Genomic DNA, 18,925 nt, shown 5'->3' with positions numbered 1-18,925 from the left:
GACTCATTATCATCAACAGGAAACGGGTTATTTTGGGATTTGGGGTTTCCGTTGGTCGCTCTAAAACAATCAGGGGCTGTAACTTTACACATCTAGAAAGAAAAAGATAAAACTATCAGAAACAGATGAAAGATCCACACTGACGAGGGAAATCTGACATCTATTTTCTATTATTATTGAGTTAAAATCACCATATGAAACACAGCAGAAGAGCCAAGCTTTAAAAAGCACAATATAAATATCCACGTATTTATTTACAATTTAGTTCATTTATTTATTTATCTTATATTTTTAGATTCAGGAGGTGATGCCCGGCGGAGACGCTTCAAGCTGACTGGAGAGGACGTCTCCTGGGGACGTGTTTTATACCAACATATTTAAATGGTTTATTTATGATATAATATAATCAAAATATTGTGCAGCAGATTAACTGTTTAAATAAGACTTGAGCGCCTCTCTTGCTCCGTTTCAGGTATTTAAAAATAATAAAAGCATCAAGTTCTCCCCCAAAATACAAGATTTGAATCTTGAAAAAAAACAGGAATTGTTGACTTTAATTTTTTGGGACCTAAACCAAACTGCACTGAGGATGCAGCAGTATGTGACCCCTGACCTCTGTCACAGTGGTGCCCTTTGACCTCCTTCCTATCGGACCGTTTCCAGAGCTGAACGTGATCCATGAAGAAGAAGCTCTGACCTCCTGAATGTCGGCAGCAGCTTTATGTTTTAAAGTGCTGTAATGGTGAATGTGTCCTTTCAGTGAAGCCAATTTTCCGTGTGAGGGATTCGGCAGCGGGTTGCCGGGGTCGTGTTACGTAACCGAGCAGGCGGGACGTCCTCCCCCTCCCCCCCGCCCCCTCTCACCCCTCCCCCTCTCACCCGTCCCCCTCACCCGAGGGCACCTTCATCAAAACGTTTCCATTTACCGTGTGGCCGCCGCGGAGGTGACAGCGGTTCATTACGGCGAGCTGTAACCTCGGCGACGGGCCTCGCGTCAGCTATCGATCCGATCCGGTTCATTGAGATCGTTTATCTTCCCGACGGCGTTCCTCGGCTCCGTGATTGATCGCCTCCCGATCGCTAACCGAACCAAACCGCAGCGATTTTATCCATCAGTCAGTCAATTAGCAGCGTGGACGGGTCGCGCTCTTCCTCTCGCTCGGCGGGCGACACCGTTCAGAGGACGACGGTTTGACAGGCGTTTATTTACGGGCTGGATGAGGTTAGGAAGCTCTCTGCTCATCAGTTTGGAAGATAAAAGGATGTCACTGAGAATAAACACTTGAAACATGAAAGTCCTTTTATTCATCGACTTCATCCGTCCGTCTTCAGACCTGCAGGTTTTTAGATTTATTATATGTCTGTTTGACATGTTGGATGATTTTATTTTATAGATATCCAGCTTTATTTCAATAATTTATTTATTTACTCTAAGATATGAATTCAAATATATTCTGAACTCATGCAGGAACATTTTAAAACCCTTTAAATGAAGTTAAAACGCGAGAAAAGAACCTAAAAGTACCTAAGTTGTGAGTTTTCGGTCGGACAGCTGATTCTTTTTTTGGTTTTACGTATTTTATCTCATTAAATAAAAAACATATTCACCAACAGATCTGATCAGTTTATACAGTCCACAGTGCAGCATCAGCTGGAGTTAAAAAAAAAAAAAGTTACTTTACAGAGTGTGTTACAGCTGGCAAAAGCTGTGGTGCGTTCAAGGACAATCTGACACCTAGCTTTGGAGCGCTGCCTGCTGACAATGAACCGTTTTCCTGAGCTGAAGCGAAAGAAAAAAACAAAAACAAAGAGGACAAATAATAGACGAGCAGGACGACCATACGGAGGACGAAATGAATTTAGTTGTTGCACCTCTCGAATGAAGCTGTTTAAAGCCCCTGGTGGCCGGCAGCGGTATTACACTGTTAAAAAACTTTTAAAAAACAACGAGCTGCATTTTGGTATCATTTACACTGATTGTCCAAAATATTAGGAACACTTCCTGTTTACAGAGATTTGAGGAGAATCCGGCGAAAAGGTGTCAAACTTTTTGGACTTTTTTAAACCCTTTTTTCACTCTGACCAATCACAGCAGAGATAACAGACGAGTCCTCAAACAGCAACGAGAAGTTCGGCTTCAAATCAAACCTGCAAAAACGTGTCTTCAGGTCATTTTACTACGTTTACCTGCAGACGAGCAGCGCTGGAAGAAGAATTCAGATACTTTACTTACATGAAACAATATAAAACACAAATAAATGTAATTAATGCACCAATAAAAGCACTCATGATGCAAAAAGTCGTGCAGCTTCTCAATAATCCAGTTTAACTCACTTTGAGGTTTGTTTTGTCACATTTTCTGAGCTCTCTTTCCTCTGTATTCAGAAAGTCGCCCCATAAAAGCAGTGAAAGCGTATTTCTCTGAGTTGTGGTGAAGCAGCGAAGCGGCGGTTCGGTGTGATGAGATGTTTAATGTGCGTTCGGACTGACGGCGCGACGACCCGAGTTCCTCCTGACTTTGCAGATGTGTCGTTCAGCTCGACTTTAGAAACCGCTTCAGAGGCATAAATAAATTGTGAAGTTGGCGCGGCGTTACAGGCTTTTATTTTCTAATTCCGCAGCGTTAATCCCGTCAGAACAACAGCGGCTCGCTGTCGGACTCGTCGCTCCGCGGCTCCGAGCTCTTCTCCGGCTCTGCAGCTCGCTGCGCTGCGTTCACGTTTCACAGGAAAAGCCTGAAACACTTCCTGTTCATGCTTTTAATTTGAAACGTCTACGGGAAGAGATCGGATTCATTTTCAGTGTTTTTATCTTTTAATCTGCTGCATTTCCTGCTTGTTTCACTTCCCTGCAGCACTCCAGATGTTTTAAGTTCTATTTTTAAGTTCTATTTCTCTTCAGGGTTTAATTTGGTAAATCTGTGTATTTAATGTATCTGAGACCCAGAGAGGATCAAAACAGACTTTTACGTAAGAATGTTCAGTATTTTGACTGTTTGAGTTTGTTCAGTCATTTTTTTTGTTAAATATTTTATAATCGATCATCATTAGTTCTGATTAACAGACAGAACTTATTTATCTTAATTTATCTTTATCAGAATTGTTTTCAGCAGCTAAAAATAACCTCCTACATCATAATGGAGCGACGCGCTGACAGATGTTCAACCACGATGATGTAAATAAAACTTTGTGTGTGTGTGTGTGTGTGTGTGTGTGTGTGTGTGTGTGTGTGTGTGTTTGCGTATATGTGTGTGTTTGCGTATATGTGTGTGTTTGCGTGTGTGTTTGCGTGTGTGTTTGCGTGTGTGTGTGTGTGTGTGTGTGTGTTTGTGTTTCTGTGTTTCTGTGTGTGTGTGTGTGTATATGTGTGTGTTTGTGTGTGTGTTTGCGTGTGTGTGTTTGCGTGTGTGTGTGTGTGTGTGTGTGTTTGTGTGTGTGTGTGTGTGTGTGTGTGTGTGTTTCTGTGTTTGTGTGTGTGTGTGTTTCTGTGTGTGTGTGTGTGTGTGTGTGTGTGTGTGTGTGTGTGTGACTCACGCCATGACGATGACGCTAAAGTCGAGCCAGTTCCAGGGGTCCCTCAGGAAGGTGAAGGGTCCCACACAGAAGCCCCTCGCCAGGATCTTAATGAGAGACTCAAAGGTGTAGATACCTGTGAAGGTGTACCTGGGGGGAGGGGGGGAGGGGGGGATGAAGAGGACGGAGGAGTGGAGGAGACTCGATGAATATTTATAAAACTTTTCACTCCAAACATCCTTCACTTATTCATTTTGTCCCCAGAAACACAAGTCAGCTGAAGCGTACGGAGAACGACAGGCAGGCAGGCAGACAGGCAGACAGACAGACAGACAGTCAGACAGGCAGACAGACAGACAGACAGTCAGACAGGCAGGCAGACAGGCAGACAGGCAGGCAGGCAGGCAGGCAGGCAGACAGACAGACAGACAGTCAGACAGACAGGCAGGCAGACAGGCAGACAGACAGACAGACAGACAGTCAGACAGACAGTCAGACAGGCAGGCAGACAGGCAGACAGACAGACAGACAGTCAGACAGGCAGGCAGGCAGGCAGGCAGACAGGCAGGCAGGCAGGCAGGCAGGCAGGCAGACAGACAGGCAGGCAGGCAGGCAGGCAGGCAGGCAGGCAGGCAGACAGACAGGCAGGCAGGCAGGCAGATAGACGGACGGACGGCAGCGAGGCAGCGAGTCACGTCAGTCCTGCAGCTGCTGCACAGCTGGAAGTCGGAGGTGAAACTCTGGACGCTGAAAGGTTCAGTTCACCCAAAATAAAAACGCTCTCACGTCAACTCTGCTTGCAGATTTATGAGCATTCATGACTTTAAACGCAGAACTTCTGCTGGCGGTGGAGAATGTTTACAGTTAAATTTGCACATTTGGCAGCTTGCAAATATGCAAATTATGAACATTCACAGTTTGTTTTTTCTGTCAAAATATCAAATCTTGCAGCAAGATATGAACTCGTCACGGTGACGACATCATTTATGGAAAGTGCAGCTTTAACCTGCATTTAGAAAGTGTTTCATTTCCCTGTGAACTGATACACGCAGACATCAGGTGTACTCACTCCAGGTACTTGGCCCAGTACGCCGGCTCCGACATGGCCATGAAGCAGCAGTTGGTCAGGATGGTGCACATGATGAACAAACTGAACAACGTGAGCACGTTAAGGAATGAAAAGGTTTCACATCACCAACAAACCTGCAAGTACAAAATCACGCGACATTCAAGCTATCAGTAGACGCTACAATTTACAGATGTCCCCTAAACGCCTCACATGCAGGCTGTTGGTAGATACCACAATTTATAGATGTCCCCTCAAAGGTTTTGAAGTTAACGTCTGCTAGAAGTGACAGAAAGATGCAGAACGATTGCAGCAAGTTGCCACAGATTTACTATTTTCACAAACTTAGTAGCAGCAAATTGTTGTAAACTAAACTCCGAGTAAAAATAATGAGATGTAATGTGAAGTGGTTCCCAGGGAAGAAAAAAGATAAACTGCTGCGTAGTCAGAAGGCAGTTTTTTCCTTCGTGTTTGCCACTCAGAGGGAGCGCTGTCCGATCAAGAGCAGCTATCAGGAGCGTTTCGCTGCCAAACACGAAGGCAGCGGGAGTCATCTGGACCACACGGTGGAAGAGGCTCGTTTGGCAGCGCGAACAGGGAAGTGAGCAGCGTGACCAACAAACGGTTTAATGTGCCGTCAAATTATCACCCGCAAGAAAACCACGTGGAGATTACAAGACAAGCTCATGTCGACTTTCAGATCTCTGCTTTCTGCACCTGAACTCAAACACTTGTCATAAAGCGATGAAATAAACAACCCCGTTTCCAAAAAAGACTGCGATGATTTGCAAATCACATATAAACCCATATTTAATTGAAATTAGACCGAAGACAACAATGTTGAAGCGGAGACATTTTTACTGTTTTATGAAAAATATTTGCTTATTTTGAATTTGATGGCAGCAACACGTCTCAAAAAAGTTGTGACAAGGTCAACTAAAGATGGGAAAAGTTGTTTAGACTAATTACGTTACCATGGCAACAGATCAGTAACATGATTGGGTATAAAAGATTATTTCAGAGAGGTCAGAGTCTCTCAGCAGTGAAGATGGGGAGAGGTTCACCACTCTGAAAGACTGTGTTGGAAAATAGTTCAACAATCTCAGAATAATGTTCCTCAACGTAAAACTACAAAGAATTAGTGGATTTCATCGTCTACGGTTCATAATATCATTAAAAGATTCAGAGAATCTGGAGAAATCTCTGAACACAAGGGACAAGGCTGGAAACCAATATTGGATGGTGGTGCATTGAAAATAGAAATCACTGCATGGGCTCAGGAACGCTTCCGCAAATGAAGCTTAAAACTCGATCAGGCAAAGAAAAAAACACATTTCAAATCTGTCCTTTTCAGAGCTGCTTTTATTATGTTGTTTTTGATCATTTGAACCCTCGAGTATCATTAAAAAAAAGCGGCTTTATAAATCAAATGTATTATTATCGAACTTTTTAGAAACGTGATTGACCTGCGACAGAATCAGATGTGTAACTACTTTTGGTTGTGAGGACGATGAGCCGTCGTCTCCGTCGATGGAGGAAACTGGAGCTTTTTACGAGTCGGATGTAAATGAAACGTCTCTTTGTGTGTCGGGCTGATTTTACATGTGCTGGTTTTTTTAAATACCTTTCACTGATTTCCCATTAGGGCCAAATAAAGATGAACTGCAGTAAAAGGCTGTGTGGAGAGAGCCCCCCTCCCCCCCCCCCCTCCTCCGACGCCTGCCACATTCAATAAGGAAAAATTATTATGCCATTAACAGCAGCGATGGGAGAGTGGACCGACTCCCGTCTCATCATCACATAATAGAGAGAGAGGGGGGGGGAGGAGGAGGAGGGGGGGTAACTTTCCAAACTGTCAGAAGGCAGCAGCACGTTTTAAATATCGCCTTCACCTGCCTGCGTTTCAAACACGCGACGAGGTGGGAGAGACTCGGCTCAGCTGTCAATCACAGCTATAAATGAATCATAATTACTGTAATTTCGACGGAGGGAGCATGTTCCCCGCGTGAGAGTGGCCCACAAACTCCGGCGGAAAGTTGTCGGGAGCGGCGGGGTAATTGTTGATTGAGTGCCGGCTGTAATGATGTTGCAGGAGGCAGGCGGGCGAGATAATACTGTTACCGATTGACACAAACAACGCAAACGTCCCCCAGCCGCCGCCGCACAGCCGCAAGCTAATTACGCTGTAATGATAGCGGCTGTTGTGGCCCTCCCAGGCCACCGTACCGGTAATGTCATTACACCTCCCACATCCACGGCGGGACCGATCCTCCCTCCTCCTTCCTCTCTCCCTTCAACGAGCCGCCAACCGTCAGCTTTTTTCTTTGGTTTTTTTTTCATCTTAAATCAAACTCCCTCAAATTTTGCTTCAAGGCGTCTCAGACTGAATATTAAAGAGTTCGTAGCTTCAGGTCTGTAAAATGGTTCTGATCCAGAAGAGTCTTCAGCTGCAATACCAGCGAGTGCCACTAGAGGTCGGCTCCAAAAAGCCTCCGGCTCCATAGACTCCCATTCAAATTCTCAATTCCCAATTAAAACCCAACCACATCACAGCTGGTGGCTGTCATGCAGCAAAGCCTCATGGGACGCCAAATCAAACGCGGTGTCCTCAGGAGCACGGCCTCATGGGAAATGTGGTCAAACATAGCGCTCAGCGTGTGAAAGCGAAAACACACAATCCTGATGCTGGACTAACATCAGACCTGTGTGTGTGTGTGTGTGTGTGTGTGTGTGTGTGTGTGTGTGTGTGTGTGTGTGTGTGTGTGTCCACCTCACACCACAGCTTGTCACTGTGGCGCCACTGTGGTCGGGCAGAAGTCCAGAACACACTCAATCGCACACAAACACTAAAACTCCACTTCACGTCCCCCCCCACCCCCCCCACCCCCCGCAACACACACCTGAACTGATTTCTGCTTTGTCCCTCATTACACACACACACACACACACACACACACACACACACACACACTCGCTCCGAACACCAGCGGCGCCACACCTCCGCGGCCGACCTCTTCACCCACTTATCCCCCCGACAACAGCAGCGTGTCCGCCGGCTCGACGTCTCTCAACACCAGCAGCCGCCTCGGCAGCAAAAATAGACGAGTGTGAGGTGAGGATGTGTGTGTGTGTGTGTGTGTGTGTGTGTGTGTGTGTGTGTGTGTGTGTGGGAGGGGGGGGGTAGTTTTGGGTGAAGTAATATCTGTCATGTTTGCGTGGTGTTCGGAGGGAGGACGCCGGCCGCTCGTCTATAATCAAGAAAACAAACCGCTTGTTTTTGTTGTTGTTATTTCTAGTTTTTTACTCGATGAAATCTTTACGGTTTTAGAGTCACAAAAAAAAAAAAAGAAAACTTGATCAAATTCTCTATATTTTATTTTGAAAATCTTCCTGTCGAGAACCAACCGATCGGTTCTGTCTGGGGACGTCGTCATGAGACCGACCGGAGATCTGAGATTACACCTCAAAGAATCCGTTCAAACCAGATCAGGTGTCATCGCGACCTGCCTGCAGGTGTGAGGAGCCCCTGACAGGCTGCAGGGCGGAGGTCAGAGGTCAGAGGTCAGAGGTTTGCGTGGCTGCAGGAGGACGTGTGTTTCACCGGCCTGGAGACGGTCCGGCCGAGCGATCTGATCTCCGGACGGAACCGGGACGTAAAGGAGAAACTTCTGCTGACGTCTGCATTCATTTTTAACATGAAATAATCTCCTAAAATAAGCAGCTCTGTTTTGGGATTTAAACATTTTAAAAAGAATCATCAGAATTTGAAGCAGCGGAGGTCGAAATATTGTGTTTTTGTGTCAAACCACAGATTCACTACATTACCCACAATGCACTGTGGCAGCACCTTATATTAGACTCTCCCTGGCCCGTTTAAAAACAGGCTGAATATGCTGCTGAATGTGGACTTTGACCGACCCGGTGACCCGGTGACGACTCGGTTTGTGTGTGCGTGCGGCCGCGACTGACCTCTGACCTCTGACCTTTCCCCGCAGCCGTTCACCCCGCAGGCCTCGCGGCGCGCCCGCAGCGTTGAAGGATATGAGTGGACGAGGATCTTGATGGCGATCCGGCGGACGGGGTGGAACGGGCTGAAGACGTACAGAGCGGACGTGGCGCTGAAACGGAAGATGGCCTTCCCTTTGTTCAGGACGATGAAGGTCTGCAAGGAAAACACAAACACGCTGGATTCAATGACCTGATGTTGGACCAAAGGAAATCTAGGTTCAGGGTCGGAGCTGTAAACAACTGCTGTTTTCATTATTAGTTCATCTGACAACTACTTTCTGTAATTTTGATTTAGTTTATGAAATAATTAAAAAAAATGTGTCATTGTTTTGTTTTTCAAAGTAAAAAAAACAAAAACACAAAAGGCTTCAAGTTTACATTTATTAAAAAAACCTGGGAAAATGATTTAATTAGCTGTTTGAGAACTTGACTTTAGCTGGTTTTTAGCAACGTTAGCTGTTTGTCAGTTTTATAAGCTGGTTGTTAGCGTTGTTAGCTGTTTGTTACTAGCTGGTATTTTTAGCTAAATTAGCCTTTTAATTCGCTGGTGAAAAAGATTGTACAACGTCGTCGTTCAGAGCAAACGAGTCGCACCGAGAAGGACCAGACGGTGCAGGTGTTAAACACAGTTAAAGGTCACATGGTACGTACTGGAGCCGCTGCAGCAGGAGGAACCGGCTGGTTCAAATGTTCATGCTGCTGATTAGCAGCTGACCTGCTGACACGGGACGCAACCCGAGACCCTCTGGAGATCCTTCCTCCGGCTGAAAGTCCAAACTGAAGGCGACGTTGATTTTAGGATGAACTTCACTCCGTTTCTTCTTGGATTTGATCATTTTATACTTTTGTTTTTCATCGTCTTTTTGTTTTTAATCTGATGTAAAATAAGTTGTTTTGCAGCGAAGCTTCATGTGAACATCGTTTTAAACTGTCTTCACTTTCACAAAACGATTTACCTTCAGTCGTGTTGTGGGGACATAAAACAGATTTATGTCCCCACAACACGAGTAAACCATCACACACACACACACACACACACACACACACACACACACACACACACACACACACACACACACACTCACACACACACACACTCCCGCTCCGTGTGTGTGTGTGACCTACCCTCTTGTGTCTGAAGTAGTACGGGTCGATGTCTTCCAGGGGAACGCCCACCAGATGAGACGGGATGTCGGCGAAGATGCGGGGCAGCGGTTTACCTGCCTCCAGGTCGGCCCGGGCCCGCGGGATCTGGACGTCACCCAGGTCCTGATACACACACACACACACACACACACATCGAAATTTCTCACATCTGTCTTTTTTTTTATTCAGTGTGTGCGTGTGTGTGTGTGTGTGTGTGTATTTGTCAGTGTGTTTGTGTGTGTGTGTGTGTGTGTGTGTGTGTGTGTGTGTGTGTATTTGTCAGTGTGCGTGTGTGTGTGTGTGTGTGTGTGTGTGTGTGTGTATTTGTCAGTGTGTTTGTGTGTGTGTGTGTGTGTGTGTGTGTGTGAGTGTGTGTGTGTGTGTGTGTGTGTGTGTGTGTGTGTGTGTATTTGTCAGTGTGTTTGTGTTCTTAATTCTTTTTAAAATTTAAAATTGTAATTTCTTTTGTCTGATGTTTTGATGCTTTTCATGTTTTCCTGTGAATCTCTTTGAATTGCCTCGTTGAATTGTGCGTTACAGATAAGCTTGCGTTGCCTTGCCTTGCCTTGTGTGTGCGTACCTCCTGGTAGTGTTTTTTGCGTCGGGCCTCCTCCTGGGCGATGCGCTGCTCGATGGCCGCCAGGGAGTCCGGCGTGAAGCGCTGAAAGCTCTCTGGTCCCATTGGAAACACACAGCCAGCCATCTTCTCATCCTGATCGTGCTGCTGACCAGCCCGGTACACCAGCTGCACACACAAACTGCACGTTAACATGGAAGACTTCATGTTTTTTGGCTGCTTGATCAGTCAAAACAACCTTTAATTTGCTGATTCAAACATCCACCAAACAAAAAAGTCACATTATTAACATTTGAAGCTGTGTTTGCGTCCACCGGGTGAATTTAAATCCAATATTCCCTTTTTTTATTTTGCTCCGTGTTTGGTCTCCACCACCTGCTGAGGTCAAATGAAACGTCACTGCGTGTTACTGTAAAAAAAATATCCATTATATAGGCACTCGAAGAGCATTAAAACATCCAAACAACTCAGATTTGAGTCTCCGGCGAGCGGCTGCGTCCCGGCGGACGTCACTGAGCGCGCTCAGAACGACATTCAGTGTTTTAGTCTCAACGTGACTCGTAAAAACACGAAGGAACCCTTTAAACGTCCCCTGTAAGTACAAACTGATGTCAGACTGGTAAAACGCTCGTCGAGTGTATTTTGAATCCTCATGAGATGAGGAGCGTTTGATTCGAGTGCCTGGAGTGTCTGCTGGCGTCCGGACGGAGCCGTGATTGAACGGCTTCTTCACTCGTCGGGATGATTACGTCCTCGGAGGCGGCGGTCCACCCGCCCGCCCGCCCGCCGCCCGGGACGACCCCACGGCTTCACCTCGCTCATCATCCAGACGCCGCTCGGACCGTTTTCAAAAAGGCGGCAATCAGCCTGAAAAACTCTCCAACGGCCGACAGCGACCTGATGAAGCTCAATCACACCGGCTCGACACCTCCGGCACCACGAAGTGTTTCATCACAGCAGAGACAACACGCCATCAAACCACCGCGTGGAACACGCTTAGATCTAAACACGCCATCAAACCACCGCGTGGAACACGCTTAGATCTAAACACGCCATCAAACCACCGCGTGGAACACGCTCACATCTAAACACGCCATCAAACCACCGCGTGGAACACGCTTAGATCTAAACACGCCATCAAACTGTCACCTTGGAAACAACAACGTTCCTCCATCTTCTTATCAGCAGGACATTTCCAAAGACAAACCTTCAGTCTGTCTGATATCTTATAAACCCCTGAAATAAACTAGTTATAATTCATCTAAATAAAGTAAAATAAAGCACTAATAAAAAGAAAAAAATCAAAGCAGAGCAACTGCTGCTTTTATTCTGAAGGTGCCGGTTCATCTTGGGCAGGAAGTGTCGTCGCTGCTTCCTGTTAACAGACAGTTAGCTGTTAGTGTCAAGTTTAAGAGCATTTAAACGTGAAGATTTTTTGACCGTGAGCAGGAAACAAACTAAAAGCTAATGCTAACAGGCTAACCAGCTAGCGCCGGGGCTAATTGTTAGCTGCTTGTTTGTTTTTACAGTCGCTCAGTTTAAATAATAAATAAATAACAACTTCATATCCACAGAAACCAGCGTTTCAACGTTTAACGTTTCTGAAGTGGGCGTCCACAAACTTCTGACCATGTCAGCGGCAGCGGAGATTAACGAAGACAAAGAGGAAGACAAACACGCTTAAAGCTCCCCGCTTGTACGGGATTATGTTGCTCTATCCCCCGTATACAGCGGGATAATTATGGGATGTCCAGGTAATGAAGTGTAGGCCGACAATAGTGTCTCATTAACACTCGTGTCGGGTTACAGCGAGAGCAGGAGAGATTGACGATAGGATTACACAAAGGAAGACGAGACTTCGGAGAGAGCGAGTGTGTAACAGGTCTGTGTGTGTGTGTGTGTGTGTGTGTGTGTGTGTGTGTGTGTGTGTGTGTGTGTGTGTGTGTGTGTGTGTGGAGACCATCTGCCTTGGATCCTAATTGAATGATTAGACAAGCCTCGTTTTTCAACCCTTCGTGCATTTATTCTTCACAGCTCCCAAATCTGATTTCTGAAGTGTGTGTGTGTGTGTGTGTGTGTGTGTGTGTGTGTGTGTGTGTGTCCACATCAAAGGAAAATCTAGCTCTGTTTTCCATTCTTATCAAAAGCTGTCATCCACTCAGTCACACACACAAGTACAGTAGCTCCTGATGAGTTCTCCAGTCCTGGTTTCCATTCGACGCCGACACTCAGTCACGTACACAGCGACTTGTTTGTCAGGTCCTGCGGTGAAATAATGTGTTTACAAAGTTGTGTTGAGGTTGTGAGATCATCAACAGGAAAGAAACACAAAATACACAAAATTCACCAAATACACATTAATCTGAGTTTGTTTATTTTCTCTCGTTAATTTGACAGTTTTATCCTCAGACTGTTTCTAAAAGAGTTCGTAGCTTCAGGTCTGTAAAATGGTTCTGATCCAGAAGTGTCTTCAGCTGCAATACCAGCGAGTGCCACTAGAGGTCGGCTCCAAAAAGCCTCCGGCTCCATAGACTCCCATTCAACTTCTCTCATCAAATCCAAAGTGAATAAAATGTGTCCATCAGTTATCTCGGTGTTGTTAGCTAAAGTCACTCCTTCTTATTAGTTTTCTGGAGGTCCATCTGAAAATAATCCCTCATTCATTAGAAAAGAAGATTCAAGAAGACCTGTTTTTGGGGGCGTGTCTGTTTGATTGACAGGCCTGTGGTGCAGTCAGGTTACAGGTATCGGTGGGCGGGACGTAGTATCGTCAGGTTTCCGATCAGATCAGATCACCACATCCGAACAAAACCGTTTAGTCTTTATTTTCCCAGAAAGGAGCGACGACGTGGGAGGAAGTAGAGAAAGCTGTCGGACGCACGTGTTTTATGAATTATTCACGACTCAGAATTACATCAGGAGAGTAAAGAGCAAAATGTTTGTCGCCCTGAGTTGCAGCTTTCTAAGAACCTGGACAGACTGCAGGGACGTTTCCAGGAAACGACGTGTTTGTACCTGAAACATCCAGCGGACAGTCTGATTTTTCTGTTTTCTGTCTTTCCTCCTTTAAAGCTCTAAAAACCGGAGCTCAGAGGATCAGATTAACGCTGAACTCACTGCAGGTCCTGCAAACTCAACCGGACATTTTTCTGGGACTCAAAGTGAAAACATCCTTTTTCATGTTGAATAAAACTGCGTCGCCGTTCCTCCGGCCGGTAATCAGCGACCTCGAAACTTCAGGCCAAACGAAACTGCTCCAAAACATCAAATTACCGAAACAGACGCTTTCAGATCTCTTGTGCTCTGTGGCGTTTTATTTTGATGTTTTAATGATGTTTCTTCTGCGTTTCTCTCATTATGAATCTTTGCATTGTTGTTTACGACGTGGCGTCAAGCAGCAGATGAACCTTCAGCTCGCAACTCAACTCAGACGACCTACTTTGGGTCGTCCGACGTACTTTTATCCCATCGCGCTCACGATCCGGTAGAAGTAGGACTTCTGTTTCATATACAGTGGGTACGGAAAGTATTCAGACCCCTTGAAATTTTTCACTCTTTGTTTCATTGCAGCCATTTGCTAAAATCAAAAAAGTTCATTTTATTTCTCATTAATGTACACTCAGCACCCCATCTTGACAGGAAAAAACAGAAATGTAGAAATGTGTGTAAATTTATTAAAAAAGAAAAACTGAAATATCACATGGTCATAAGTATTCAGACCCTTTGCTGTGACACTCATATTTAACTCACATGCCGTCCATTTCTTCTGATCCTCCTTGAGATGGTTCTACTCCTTCATTGGAGTCCAGCTGTGTTTAATTAAACTGATTGGACTTGATTAGGAAAGGCATACACCTGTCTATATAAGACCTTACAGCTCACAGTGCATGTCAGAGCAAATGAGAATCATGAGGTCGAAGGAACTGTCCAAGGAGCTCAGAGACAGAATTGTGGCAAGGCACAGATCTGGCCGAGGTTACAAAATAATGTCTGCAGCACTCAAGGTTCCTAAGAGCACAGTGGCCTCCATAATCCTTAAATGGAAGAAGTTTGGGACGACCAGAACTCTTCCTAGACCTGGCCGTCCAGCCAAACTGAGCAATCGTGGGAGAAGAGCCTTGGTGAGAGAGGTAAAGAAGAACCCAAAGATCACTGTGGCTGAGCTCCAGAGATGCAGTAGGGAGATGGGAGAAAGTTCCACAAAGTCAACTATCACTGCAGCCCTCCACCAGTCGGGGCTTTATGGCAGAGTGGCCCGACGGAAGCCTCTCCTCAGTGCAAGACATATGAAAGCCCGCATAGAGTTGGCCAAAAAACACATGAAGGACTCCCAGACTATGAGAAATAAGATTCTCTGGTCTGATGAGACCAAGATTGAACTTTTTGGTGTTAATTCTAAGCGGTATGTGTGGAGAAAACCAGGCACTGCTCATCACCTGCCCAATACAATCCCAACAGTGAAACATGGTGGTGGCAGCATCATGCTATGGGGGTGTTTTTCAGCTGCAGGGACAGGACGACCGGTTGCAATTGAAGGAAAGATGAATGCGGCCAAGTACAGAGATATCCTGGAAGAAAACCTCTTCCAGAGTGCTCTGGACCTCAGACTGGGCCAAAGGTTCACCTTCCAACAAGACAATGACCCTAAGCACACAGCTAAAATAACAAAGGAGTGGCTTCGGAACAACTCTGTGACCATTCTTGACTGGCCCGGCCAGAGCCCTGACCTAAACCCAATTGAGCATCTCTGGAGAGACCTGAAAATGGCTGTCCACCAACGTTCACCATCCAACCTGACGGAACTGGAGAGGATCTGCAAGGAAGAATGGCAGAGGATCCCCAAATCCAGGTGTGAAAAGCTTGTTGCATCATTCCCAAGAAGACTCATGGCTGTACGAGCTCAAAAGGGTGCTTCTACTCAATACTGAGCAAAGGGTCTGAATACTTATGACCATGTGATATTTCAGTTTTTCTTTTTTAATAAATTTGCACAAATTTCTACATTTGTTTTTTTCTGTCAAGATGGGGTGCTGAGTGTACATTAATGAGAAATAAAATGAACTTTTTTGATTTTAGCAAATGGCTGCAATGAAACAAAGAGTGAAAAATTTAAAGGGGTCTGAATATTTTCCGTACCCACTATATCAGTCCGGTCACCTCGTCCACAGAGTCCTACCGGTCCTGGAGTATCAGCCATATTATCCTTTCAGTAAAAGTCTCTTCTAGACATTAAAGTCAGGAGATTTGATCGTTTCTGAGTCCTGGAAAATCATAGAGGTAACCTCGTTTAAATTTTAATTTCCATTTATCAAACTGTAATATTCTCCATGAAGTATTTTTCTATCTATCTGGTGACACTGAATTTGTTTCCTGAGTGGTTTTCGTCAACATGTTGCTTTTTCACTGCAGCTGCTAACAAACGTGCAGGAAAATCAATATTTCCAGCGCTTCGGCTCAAAAACGGCGACTTGAATGAAAACCCAGATATTAAAGTTTGTAAAACTACGATTGATGTGTCAACAGGTGAGACGAAGCCGTTCACAGCCACGTCTGTTTGAATGAAAATAACATTAAAATCAACTAAAAGAGATAAATAATATATTCAAATAATTTAAGATAAAGTGACCTTATTCTAAAATAAATTATAAATCAAGATCAATTAAAATAAACTGAGACAAATTAATCAAAATTTGAAATAAAAACTAGAATTGAAAATATAAAATTAAAAAGTAAAAAAAAGAAGAAATATTTTGATCAGTTTGTTGTTTCAGAAGTTAAAAAAATGTCTGAACTCGTAAACAAACTGCTGCGAATTAAATAACGTGGCTGGATTTCATCCGATCAGCACAAAGGAGACTTTTTATTTATTAGAGGTCATTAAATTCAACTTTTTTTATCCGTGAAAGTCGGAGAGTTTGACGTGATTTAAAACGTAACCCTGTGGCGTTCCCCGACTTTGCCTCGATCGGTCCGACCTTTGACCCCGTTCAGGATGGAGCGGGTAAATAACACAAAAAAAGATGAATAAACCGTTCAGACAGGCAGAAATATTTCAGTTTCTCTCACATTTTTAACTTTCATCAAAACTTTTGGCAGCCGGCCTCCATCTTTGTTTACATTCTTCCTTGTGTTACACCTTGAAGGAAGCACAGAGTTTTTAAATCGTCTGATGAGGCGACAGCGGCGAACGATTTCCACTACAGACACGCAGAGTGAAGATGAGATGTTACGAAACAGAACGGAGGAGACGGAGGATGTTTCTGGGTCAACACACCAACACAGACGAGCCACCAACCAAACAAGCATCGCCCTCAGGAAGGACACACACACACACACACACACACACACACACACACACACACACACACACAGAAAGTCACATTGAAGCACAAACAGACGAGCGTTCGCATGTTTCCACAAAACGCCTCCCGTTAATCTGCTGCATGTTTCCCCCGTCGGTAATGTAAACATGGATGTGTCACCTTTATTAACAAACATGAAACATGTGCTGCACGCACACACACACACACACACACACACACACACACACACACACACACCTCCACTGAGCTGATGCATTAACGTGTTCACAGATAAATTCACTCTTTTAACAACGAGACGGTCGAACTGCATCTCTGACGGTCCCTGAATGCACCATTTTCAGCCAACATTAATGATCCGAAACCCTAAAACACAAACATGTCCAAGTGTCCTTCAACGCACTGCAAAATAAAATCTGTTTCCATTTGCTGTTTCCGACTTTAAAATAACTTTAATTAAAAATATAATAAAACAATGAGCTCAGCTGATGTCAACTAAAATTATTGGTTTCATGGCGTCTTTGCTGTTTGCAGATGTTTTAACTACAAGTCAAAAAGTCAAAATGAATGATTGATATTGATTGTTGGACTGATTCAGACTAAAAACCTGCAGCTGGAAAGTTGCATTAAAAACATTTGATCATGATTTGTCCTTTTTTTAAATAGAAAAATTCTGTTGGAGATTCTTTACTTGACATCAGACCTTCGTCCTGTGAAAAATCTGAGAAATGCAAATACGGAGGAGGACATCGAAAAACCGACGACACAACAACAACAACAACGTAAAACTGTCAGCGATCCAGAAAAAAATACAGCAGAATGTTCCTTTAATGTTACATCAGCATCAGTGTGTGTTCACTTGGCGAAGGTGCTTGTCCTCTTTTATTTCCATACCATTTCAGCTATTCATCAGATGCAGTATGTGCCGCCGTATTCCCCCGTGTGTGTCTGTGTGTGTGTGTGTGTGTGTGTGTGTGTGTGTGTGTGTGTGTGTGTCTGTGTGTGTGTCTGTGTGTGTGTGTGTGTGTGTGTGTGTGTGTGTGTCTGTGTGTGTGTCTGTGTGTGTGTGTGTGTGTCTGTGTGTGTGTGTGTGTGTGTGTGTCTGTGTGTGTGTGTGTGTGTGTGTGTGTGTGTGTCTGTGTGTGTGTCTGTGTGTGTGGGGGGGGGGGGGAACAGAATGGCCGCACGCTTGGCTTGCTCTTTCCTCCTCCGTGCGTGTCTCTCCAACCTTTGGCAGCCTCCTCTTCAGCCTCCTCTTCCTCTCCTTCTCATCTTCCTCTCCTCTTCCTCTCCCTCTCCTGTTCCTCTTCCTCTTCCTGTCCTCTTCCTCTCCCTCTCCTCTTCCTCTCCCTCTCCTGTTCCTCTTCCTCTTCCTCTCCCTCTCCTGTTCCTCTTCCTCTTCCTGTTCCTCTTCCTCTCCCTCTCCTGTTCCTCTTCCTCTCCCTCTCCTGTTCCTCTTCCTCTTCCTGTCCTCTTCCTCTCCCTCTCCCTCTCCTGTTCCTCTTCCTCTTCCTCTTCCTCTCCCTCTCCTGTTCCTCTTCCTCTCCCTCTCCTGTTCCTCTTCCTGTTCCTCTTCCTCTCCCTCTCCTGTTCCTCTTCCTGTCCTCTTCCTCTCCCTCTCCTGTTCCTCTTCATCTTCCTCTCCTCTTCCTCTCCCTCTTCCTGTCCTCTTCCTCTCCCTCTCCTGTTCCTCTTCCTCTTCCTGTTCCTCTTCCTCTCCCTCTCCTGTTCCTCTTCCTCTCCCTCTCCTGTTCCTCTTCCTCTTCCTGTCCTCTTCCTCTCCCTCTCCTGTTCCTCTTCATCTTCCTCTCCTCTTCCTCTCCCTCTCCTGTTCCTCTTCCTCTTCCTCTCCTCTTCCTCTCAATAAATGTCAAGTTCGCAAAATTATAAAATATAAAACGAACTGGATCAAAACTACAGAATACAAAAATAAAACATTTCCAGGAGTGAAAACTGTCTGAATAAATAAAAGTGTTTTCCTGCTCCTCCCCGTCGGGACTCTGTTCTTTTTTTTTGTCCCTAAAGAGCCTCTGTACGGCGCCGACGAGGCCGCGGGGGATGAAAGTCGGCAAGTGTGGCGTCACTCAGGACCGATTCCATCAGCTCTTAAAAAAGTCGAGCGTCCTGTCGCGGCGCGGTGATGGAGAGCGAAAAAGCTCCCTGGGAGACAGGCCCCGCCCACACCGGGACGCCGCCGCCCAGCAGCAGCAGCGGTGAATATGCAGCACCTCCAATTCAATTAGTCGGAGAGAAGAAAACACGTTCTGTCACCGCCGCTGCTGCTGCGATCGCAGGA

At 45.3% G+C, this 18,925-nt stretch overlaps 1 protein-coding gene across 1 annotated transcript in view; it reads right to left on the bottom strand.

Moving 5' to 3' along the window:
* Window positions 1-18,925, bottom strand: part of LOC138215403 (sodium channel protein type 3 subunit alpha-like) — a 144,883-nt gene that overhangs the window by 101,377 nt on the left and 24,581 nt on the right. Inside the window, 5 exon segments of the mRNA XM_069177526.1 lie at window positions 3,534-3,662; window positions 4,582-4,671; window positions 8,622-8,740; window positions 9,712-9,855; window positions 10,313-10,477. Coding sequence (XP_069033627.1) covers window positions 3,534-3,662; window positions 4,582-4,671; window positions 8,622-8,740; window positions 9,712-9,855; window positions 10,313-10,435 — 605 coding nt within the window. The 5' untranslated portion in view covers window positions 10,436-10,477.

Source organism: Embiotoca jacksoni, unplaced genomic scaffold (assembly GCF_022577435.1).
Source record: "Embiotoca jacksoni isolate LCO1_2020_lvr unplaced genomic scaffold, fEmbJac1.0.p SCAF_75, whole genome shotgun sequence".
NCBI lineage: Eukaryota > Metazoa > Chordata > Actinopteri > Embiotocidae > Embiotoca > Embiotoca jacksoni.
Note: the sequence above shows the minus strand (reverse complement) of the source record. Positions and strands in the feature narration are given on the sequence as shown.